The sequence below is a fragment of the Borostomias antarcticus genome (genome assembly GCF_949987555.1).
Source record: "Borostomias antarcticus genome assembly, chromosome: 5".
In the NCBI taxonomy this organism is placed as follows: Eukaryota; Metazoa; Chordata; class Actinopteri; order Stomiiformes; family Stomiidae; genus Borostomias; species Borostomias antarcticus.
The window spans coordinates 4,023,525-4,034,019 of NC_140238.1; the positions used below are offsets into that span (position 1 = coordinate 4,023,525).

At 42.5% G+C, this 10,495-nt stretch overlaps 2 protein-coding genes across 2 annotated transcripts; both read left to right on the top strand.

Annotated features, from left to right (window-relative positions):
- Positions 1–799: 799 nt before the first annotated feature.
- Positions 800–3,286, top strand: LOC311309200 (V-set domain-containing T-cell activation inhibitor 1-like; the record flags this gene model as incomplete). Its single annotated transcript, XM_084438380.1, has 5 exons — positions 800–927; positions 1,262–1,609; positions 1,731–2,015; positions 2,834–2,955; positions 3,176–3,286. Exons 1-5 carry the CDS (start codon positions 867–869, stop codon positions 3,284–3,286), a joined length of 927 nt encoding a protein of 308 aa, XP_084294506.1. The 5' UTR covers positions 800–866.
- Positions 3,287–5,139: 1,853 nt separating this feature from the next.
- LOC311309201 (V-set domain-containing T-cell activation inhibitor 1-like) lies at positions 5,140–9,401 on the top strand (the record flags this gene model as incomplete). The annotated part of the gene is made up of 5 exons (XM_084438381.1): positions 5,140–5,152; positions 6,551–6,898; positions 7,814–8,098; positions 8,924–9,045; positions 9,264–9,401. The coding sequence occupies 5 exons, from the start codon at positions 5,140–5,142 to the stop codon at positions 9,399–9,401; spliced, it is 906 nt and encodes a 301-aa protein (XP_084294507.1).
- Positions 9,402–10,495: the final 1,094 nt, after the last annotated feature.

Here is a 10,495-nt window from a genome sequence, read left to right on the forward strand (position 1 = left end):
GCACCATGGAGTCTAGGTGCATGCATCTGCCCTCTAAACGACAGAACCAGGTCTACCTTTACCTATCAGGCCGACGATGCTTGTTTGACCCTGGTGCTGTCGCGGTGTCTCCGTGGTGCTCCACGTCTGTGCGACCACCATGCTCGATACAGAAGTCTACTCTGCAGTTTACAAAAGGCATATTCCTTTCCTCTAAAGCTCTCAGTGAAAAATGTAAACTCTACTTTCCACTGAGGCTGGAATTTACATAAGTATTTTTTATTTGTTTGAAGAGCTCATTCTTTCTTCTGTCAGTCAAGAGACTGTAGACGCTAGATCGTCCGGGAGAAAGTCCTGTAGCGCATGCGCAGACTACACAGCTACCATGGAAACCAAACAACGGTGTTGCTGTATTGAAGTCCGAATGGAAACGGAAGTATGTTCCCGCAAGAAATCAAGAAATGCGTATGAGCGTAACGACTTGACGTAATGACCACGTAATCCACTTCCGGTGGACTTGTGATCTCTAAAGAAATAGAAACTTTTGCGAAATAGAAATAGTTTGTAAATAGAAGCTGTTTCTACTGACATTATAATAGCAATACAGCAAACGAAGCTTAATAAACGTAACCGAAAATAGGGATAGCCTACAGCTACCAAAACATCAACAAAAGTCACCATAGTTACAAGTTACATAATACTAGGGAGGAGTCTAGTGATCGATTTATAAGTAGCTCACACAGTGTACTGAGCTGCATTACGATTAGAAATTGCATTCATACATTTCGGTTGAGTTGTATAGATAGGCCTTCTGCTTATATAGGCTACTGTACATAGACATAGATCTAAAGTGATACTGTTTAGATACAGACATCAAGAACATTAATATGAGCTGGAACTCCTGGGTCACTCAAATTTTGGTCTTTCATGTTTTCAAAGGATACTCTTGTAAGTAGCCCTATAAATTGTTTTAATAAATAAAATGTATTTAAATAACGTCTTGATTATGTCTTGAAATGATGTTATATGTGTAGTGTTCATTACTGGCTACCAAATCCATGCATGCTGATTAAGATTATTAAATCAATATTCTCTTTGTAATGTTGAGTAGGCTAATAAGTCATAAGTAATTCTGGACTCATGTACGAATAGTAGACATTAAGATAGTGTTTATGTGTTGGGACACATTTTTGTCCTTGACCTATGTAGGCAGCAAGGAGTCTTTTACCATAGTCACTTTAGACGGTATTTTAAAACTCTGCTTGTTATCTCATCTCTGCAGTTGACTTTGAGATCACTGTCCCCAGTGTACCCCAGCTGGCCATCCATGGGCACCAGGTGACCCTGGACTGCAGCTTCCCTGTGGGCAACAAGTGGGACCTGAAGAGCACAGTGATCACCTGGCAGAGGGGTCAGGAGGTGGTGCACAGCTTCTACCACGGGAGAGACCAACTGGACCGCCAGAGCAGGCGCTATGCCCAAAGAACCAGCCTGTTCCACTCTGAGATGGAGAGGGGGAATGCTACCCTCAGACTAGAGCGTACCAATTTGGGGGACAGTGGAGACTACACCTGCTCTGTGATCACGCTGCTGGGCAGCCAGAAGAAAACATTCCCTCTCAAATTAGCAGGTAATTTCTCATTAGATGTGTGACTTTTAGGTCAGAGGACCTTATACTGTAATGTTGTAGTCATAGAGTGACATTTTCTTCCTTGCTGATAAATGTTTCAATATATCCTCTGTAATTTCAGCATTTTATCCTGAGCCACATTTCAATTTGAAATCATCTCCCTTTGGTATGGAGCTTCTCATCACTTCACGTGGAGGATATCCTGCACCCACAGTTCAGTGGCTGGATGACAGTGGAGAGGACGTCAACAACGACACAAACACACACTTCTCCCAGGACTTAGAGGGACTCTACACTCTGACCAGCAGCCTGAGCCTAAAGGGAGCAGTCAACAGGAGCATCACCTTCCTACTGAAGAACAACGACCTGGGACAGGCTATCAGGAGAGAATATACACTACAGACAGGTAAAATACATCCATTTTGTATTAGTTGAGATTAATATTGAGAGAGATGAGGGATACGACAGTGTCCCATAGATTAATGTCATGGGCTACCGCCACATTTTGAGCCATTCTATTTTCCTTACAGGGATTGATTCTGAAACACATGTGGACCATCATGACAGGCATAGGTGGGGTGCTGCCCTGTCCATCCAGCTCCTGATAGTGCTCCTCATATTGGTGGCAGCATTACTTCTTCAGAGAAAATGCCTCACAAAAGATCAAAGGAAATCTACGGCAGGGAGAAGGGAAACTACTCAGTCTGGTCATCCACCCGTTTAAACTGATTTCCAATCACAACCGTTTATCTAATATGGGGCGGTTTGATACAACGACTTGATAGGATGACTGACCCATGTTTCATTGCTCTGATTGGTTGTAGGTCTAGCCAATTGTGTCCAAAGGCATTTTGGTCTAACCGCTGATAACGCCCCTTGGAAATCTAGAATAAACACAGGATTTACAGACCCATTTACCATCTCCAGACCCTTCGCATTTTTGCGAATTGGGTCTGGCGAGGCCAGGCTACCGGCCCCTGAATCACACTCCCACTTTAATTGCGATTCAGGGTCTGGTGTTGCTCTCATCCAGAGTGATTTCTCGGTTGGAATTCCAACCAGGCCAGTCAGCGTCCTTTGAATGCAATGACGGAATTAAACTGAGACAGTCAAAACAACAATGCTGTGATTGGTAAGGGAAACGAGGTCTTGCACACCTGTGCAAGACCTCGTTCTATCACCTCCGAAACCTCTCCAAACTCCGTCCCTCCCTAAGCCTGCCAGATGCAGAGAAGCTTGTCCATGCCTTTATCTCCTCAAGACTGGACTACTGCAACGGGCTGTTCATCGGGATTCCTGGCAAGAGCATCCAGAAGCTGCAACACATCCAGAATAGCGCTGCCAGGGTCCTGATGAGAGTCCATAAATATGAGCACATAGTCCCCACTCTAACATTCACTGCACTGGCTCCCTGTCTCATCCCGGATCAACTACAAAATCCTGCTGCTCACCCACAAATGCATCAACGGACACGCATCTCCCTATCTACAAGAACTGATCACTCCACAATCCTCCACCCGTACCCTCAGACCCTCAGACAGTCTGCTCCTCCACCCGTACCCTCAGATCGGCAGACAGTCTGCTCCTCCGGGCCCCCAGCACAAGGCTGTGCACCATCACCGTGGCCTAGCCCTTACCCTCCCCACCCTGCTGAGGGCAGCTCAGAGCCTGAGCTAAAAGCTAAAAGCCAAAAAAACTACCTTTTTAAAAAGGCCTTTGACTGTGAAAATTGTGTTCTTTTTGTTCAGTTGTGTTTTGTTATGCTATGCTTTTAAACCTGTAGCACACAGAGATTTTTTAATGAAACGTGCGTTACAAATAAAATGTATTATTTTTTATCATGAACGGGATGAGCGAATGAATGAGGACTCCCTCTTCGGCTACGCCCATGGCAATGGGAGCACTTTCAGACTGAATAATGAAGTGAAACAACATGGAAATAATGTCTGGCTTGGAAGTTACTATACAGTAGCTAACGGGAAAAGCCTATTGGAGAGGACTAACTGTGGGACTAATGTTTCAACTCTATAGTATGTCACCAATAAGTCAATGCAGACTTATTGTGTGAACATTACTCCCTGCTAACACATATTTGAATGCAATTTCATTTTTGGACTTTAAAGAGAGAACAGTGAAGCCTACATACTTTTGGACATTTACGTTGTAGTTTTTTTTAGCACAAAGAGAGCAGTTGTTCCTTAAGTTACTGTATCATTTCTAAATTCACATACACTGTATTCATTTAATTCATATCTGACTGTCATTTCACCTTAATATGAGTAGAAACTTGCCACAGGTTAAGGATTTACTGCACTCTAACTGCCTTTGCTGCCAATGTTGTTTAAAAAGTGTGCCGATTTGCTGCCTTCAACAATTCAAAACAAGTTTCTGTACTGTACAGGTCTCAGATAAGTTAAAGATATTCATACGAAGAATATAATTTTCTTTTCATCTTCAAGTGAAGAACAAGTTTCCAAGTCAATTTTACACGACTGAAAGACATGCCATTCCTCAATGGGCCCAGGTGCTAACACAAAATATGTCATAGTACAATATACTACACAGAACACATACTACACAGAACACAAACACAAACAGCACTACAAATGCATGTCTGTGGCCTGGTGTGACACAGGTTTTTAAGTGTGATGTGCACAGCCGAATGTAAACATAGCTGAAGAATGACTCATAAAGGAAATAGTATCATGACAAACGGTCACCGGTGAAGCTGGGTTGTACACCTGAAACCTTACCATGCAACTATGAGGACGTAGTGTAGTTTTATGTCCCGTTGTCATTTCACATGGTTATCATATTGGTACAAGGTACAAGGCCCTATTACAGAAAGTACCGTCATATCTACCATGTAATCTTTATGATCAATTTTAGACACACCACGCACCACACTAAGTCTCAACTCTGGAAGTGCCTTGGGTCACATCTGAGTTGTGAAATTGTGCTTTTAGTTATTTTGCACCATTCCTATCGAACAATCTTCAGAGTTCCTTAAAATTGGACACACTGGTGCCACTGTAGGACAATTCAAATGGCCTTTTTTGTCTGATCATTGTAACTGCTTTCATTAAGCATAGCAACTTTGTAGGCTACATTTGTGTTATTGAGTTTTTGTATTTATATTTATATTGTGTACATTGTAAATGCATAAGACATAGGTGTCTCAAATGGACTTCCCGCTTAAATACGGATTAAATAAATGTAGATATTGGTTTCCTATTCCCATCCATCACGTGTTCATTGATAATCACATGATGACTACTTCAGGTCATGGATATATTTGTTTTCCAAAGCTATGGTGTGACTGGTGAGGAGCAACTTATTTTAATAGTTTTCCACAAACAATCCTGTTTTTTTTAATCTTAATGTACACTTACAAGATGCACTTACATGTTAATTATGTTTGTGTCTATGAGGGTATTGGATGGGATTTCCAGTTTACTGGTGAAACTTCTCAGTTAATGAATGGGAGTGTCCGTGGGAAAGAATGTCATTTTCCGTGACGCATGGACGTCATGGGTCATCAGCGTAACAAGCTTGCTGATGGAAGTCGAATATACAAGCAAGTGAACCATGAGACGTATCCACAGCGTGAACTGGTTGAGAAGGAGAAAACTGAAACTCTATTGAATATATAATACTGTTATAGAAGATCTGCATGGTCAAAGTGACTTACTGTAGACAGCATGGATACTAGCCTACTGTATCTTCATCGGGGGGAAAAAGCCATTATCAGTGAGGTGGAACGAAACCTGCTGTACGACAATGCATACCAACACCGCACCTACAGTATGGGAGGAGCCTGGTGTACTATATATGAACACACAGCACTGTGGAGATGTGAGGGAGTTTGTGTCCGACTGACTTGTGTAGACCACTTTCTCAGTGACGCCTGCTGGATTACTATTGGATGTTACATGTATACATTTTGATTGAGTTGTGAAGATTCTGCTTATAAACAGACCTCAAGTGATACTGCTTACGTTAGATACATAAACCTCAAGAACATTGATATGAACTGGAACTCCTTTGTCACTCAACTAACTTTGGTCTTTCTTTTTTTCAAGGGATCGTACTCTTGTAAGTCTGAAAAATCAATCTTCATGACCAACTTAGAATTTTGTAGGCTACTTATTTATTTCTCTGTGTGTAGGCTATTCAATTAAATGTATAGTTCAGACTTTTGGCCTCATTTATGACTCAGGCTACCCATTATGTTGATTGATTGAGATCATTTTCAGTTGCTTCCATGCTGCCCCCAAACACTTTTATTTATTTATTTATTTTTATTTACAAAAGAGCAGTAGACATAGATATAAAGGGAACTCCTGGGTCACTCAAATTTTGGTCTTTCATGTTTTCAAAGGATACTCTTGTAAGTAGCCCTATAAAAAACATTCCTCAGGATCAATTTAGAATTTTCAAACCTTTAAGTTGTATTTCTTTGTGTATTATGTTACCTTTGTGTGGTTAATTTCATACTATCAAAATCCATGGTTGTTATTTTAAGGCCATTAATTCAGTAAGGTTTTTCAGGTTAATTCATTGTCTTTGCAATGTTGAGTATCATGATCAATTTATATTTTTGAACTTATGAACTGTATTTCTCTGTGTGTATTTAAATAACGTCTTGATTATGTCTTGAAATGATGTTATATGTGTAGTGTTCATTACTGGCTATCCATGCATGGTAGCCATGCATGATCCATGCATGATGAATAAGATTATCAAATCAATATTCTCGTTGTAATGTTGAGTAGGCTATCATAAGTAATTCTGGACTCATGTACGAATAGTAGACATTAAGATAGTGTTTATGTGTTGGGACACATTTTTGTCCTTGACCTATGTAGGCAGCAAGGAGTCTTTTACCTTAGTCACTTTAGATGGTATTTTAAAACTCTGCTTGTTATCTCATCTCTGCAGTTGACTTTGAGATCACGGTCCCCAGTGTACCCCAGCTGGCCATCCATGGGCACCAGGTGACCCTGGACTGCAGCTTCCCTGTGGGCAACAAGTGGGACCTGAAGAGCACAGTGATCACCTGGCAGAGGGGTCAGGAGGTGGTGCACAGCTTCTACCACGGGAGAGACCAACTGGACCGCCAGAGCAGGCGCTATGCCCAAAGAACCAGCCTGTTCCACTCTGAGATGGAGAGGGGGAATGCTACCCTCAGACTAGAGCGTACCAATTTGGGGGACAGTGGAGACTACACCTGCTCTGTGATCACGCTGCTGGGCAGCCAGAAGAAAACATTCCCTCTCAAATTAGCAGGTAATGATAACCTCATTTTTCAAAATCTCTTAAAAGATTGTTTGACTGTTTTGATATTAGGCAAACCATAGTCCCTTGAAGGTACAAAATATGTGTAGCCTAGAACGAGAGACCATTTATAGATCATCATTATACATTAAATCACAGGACCTTATAATGTTGTGGCTATAGTATATTTGACCATATACATCACATGCATACCATATATAATATATTTCAATCTTTTCCTATTTCTAGCATAATTTGGTTCATACTGTATTAGTTCACTCATGAGGAGAGCAGAGGCCTACTGAGTTAAAGCCAGTTCATTCAGGTTGTTTGAGGACAAAGCTTAGTGTGGGGGAGATGCCAGGATGCCAAGCTGCTTGCTTTAGAGCATAGAGTGTCAAAATAACAGGCTAGTGGTTCAGGGAGTTATGCTCTGCACACACACCGACACACAAACTTGCAGATAGTATTCCACAGCGCACACACAGACACACAAACATGGAAACAGAATTTTGAGTACTTGAAAGAAACATCTGGTTCAACTGTATTGTTCTAATTTTTGACAAGGGAAAATGAGGTGAGAACAGATAAACCCTTTTTGTCATGTATTGTGTTAGTGGTAGAAAACAGGACATGGTAACGTCAGAATGTATGGGAAATCATTGAATTAATGGAAAACCTCTATTCATATAATCAAATGTTAGTTTACTGTAGTTCCAGCTTAGTTCATGGAGGACTTTTGGGTGTGTGAACCCATCACAGCTGCAGTGTGATTTTGATACTTGTGGTTCAATAAAATTATTGAAACGTGCATTGACAGATCTGGGCCCTCTTTCTTACTAGAGCCAGAAAAATATACTACATGGCCGTAGACTAAAATATTCTTCCCTGCTGCTAAATGTTTCAATATATCCTTTGTAATTTCAGCATTTTATCCTGAGCCGCATTTAAATTTGAAAGCATCTCCCTGTTGTATGGAGCTTCTCATCACTTCACGTGGAGGATATCCTGCACCCACAGTTCAGTGGCTGGATGACAGTGGAGAGGACGTCAACAACGACACAAACACACACTTCTCCCAGGACTTAGAGGGACTCTACACTCTGACCAGCAGCCTGAGCCTAAAGGGAGCAGTCAACAGGAGCATCACCTTCCTACTGAAGAACAACGACCTGGGACAGGCTATCAGGAGAGAATATACACTACAGACAGGTAAAATACATCCATTTACATAGGTTGAGAATAATATTGAGAGAGATGAGGGATACGACAGTGTCCCATAGATTCATGTCATGGGCTACCGCCACATTTTGAGCCATTCTATCTTCCTTACAGGGATTGATTCTGAAACACATGTGGACCATCATGACAGGCATAGGTGGGGTGCTGCCCTGTCCATCCAGCTCCTGATAGTGCTCCTCATACTGGTGGCAGCATTACTTTTTCAGAGAAAATGCCTCACAAAAGATCAAAGGAAATCTATGGCAGGGAGAAGGGAAACTACTCAGTCTGGTCATCCACCCGTTTAAACTGATTTCCAATCACAACCGTTTATCTAATATGGGGCGGTTTGATACAACGACTGTACCCACTTGATAGGATGACTGACCCATGTTTCATTGCTCTGATTGGTTGTAGGTCTAGCCAATTGTGTGCAAAGGCATTTTGGTCTAACCGCTGATAACGCCCCTTGGAAACTAGAATAAACACAGGATTTACAGACCCATTTACCATCTCCAGACCCTTCGCATTTTTGCGAATTGGGTCTGGCGAGGCCAGGCTACCGGCCCCTGAATCACACTCCCACTTTAATTGCGATTCAGGGTCTGGTGTTGCTCTCATCCAGAGTGATTTCTTGGTTGGAATTCCAACCAGGCCAGTCAGCGTCCTTTGAATGCAATGACGGAATTCAACTGAGACAGTCAAAACAACAATGCTGTGATTGGTAAGGGAAACGAGGTCTTGCACACCTGTGCAAGACCTCGTTCCATCACCTCCGAAACCTCTCCAAACTCCGTCCCTCCCTAAGCCTGCCAGATGCAGAGAAGCTTGTCCATGCCTTTATCTCCTCAAGACTGGACTACTGCAACGGGCTGTTCATCGGGATTCCTGGCAAGAGCATCCAGAAGCTGCAACACATCCAGAATAGCGCTGCCAGGGTCCTGATGAGAGTCCATAAATATGAGCACATAGTCCCCACTCTAACATTCACTGCACTGGCTCCCTGTCTCATCCCGGATCAACTACAAAATCCTGCTGCTCACCCACATATGCATCAACGGACACACCTCCCTATCTACAAGAACTGATCACTCCACAATCCTCCACCCGTACCCTCAGACCCTCAGACAGTCTGCTCCTCCACCCGTACCCTCAGATCGGCAGACAGTCTGCTCCTCCACCCGTACCCTCAGATCGGCAGACAGTCTGCTCCTCCACCCGTACCCTCAGATCGGCAGACAGTCTGCTCCTCCGGGCCCCCAGCACCAGGCTGTGCAGCATCACCGTGGCCTAGCCCTAACCCTCCCCACCCAGCTGAGGGCAGCTCAGAGCCTGAGCTAAAAGCTTATAGCCTCAAAACCTACCTTCTTAAAAAGGCCTTTGACTGTTAAAATTGTGTTCTTTTTGTTCAGTTGTGTTTTGTTATGCTATGCTTTTAAACCTGTAGCACTTTGAGATTTTTTAATGAAACGTGTGTTACAAATAAAATGTATTATTTTTATTATGAACGGGATGAGCGAATGGATGAGGACTCCCTCTTCGGCTACGCCCATCTCGGAAAATGATGGCAATGGGAGCACTTTCAGACTGAATAATGAAGTGAAACAACATGGAAACAATGTCTGGCTTGGAAGTTACTATACAGTAGCTAACGGGAAAAGCCTATTGGAGAGGACTTACTGTGGGACTAATGTTTCAACTCTATCAATGCAGACTTATTGTGTGAACATTACTACCCTGCTAACATATTTGAATGCAATTTCATTTTTGGACTTTAAAGAGAGAACAGTGAAGCCTACAGACTTTTGGACATTTATGTTGTAGTTTTTTAGCACAACGAGAGCAGTCAGAATGAGTGTTGAGGTTTAATCCGAGGAAGCGTTTGAGGTCCTTGAATGACCCCGTATAGCTTCGCTGAAGCACCGCAGCCGAGACAGATTTACTAGACAATGAGTCACGCTGATATCAGTGAACCATGACCACAGCGTGAACTGGTTGAGAAGGAGAAAACTGAAACTATGTTGGATATATAATACTGTTATAGAATATCTGCATGGTCAAAGTGACTTACTCTTCATCGGGGGGGAAAAGCCATTATCAGTGAGGTGGAACGAACCTGCTGTACAACAATGCATACCAACACCGCACCTACAGTATGGGAGGAGCCTGGTGTACTATATATGAACACACAGCACTGTGGAGATGTGAGGGAGATTGTGTCCGACTGACTTGTGTAGACCACTTTCTCAGTGACGCCTGCTGGATTACTATTGGATGTTACATGTATAGGCTACATTTTGATTGAGTTGTGAAGATTCTGCTTATAAACATAGACCTCAAGTGATAGCCTACTGCTTACGTTAGATACATAAACCTCAAGAACAGATA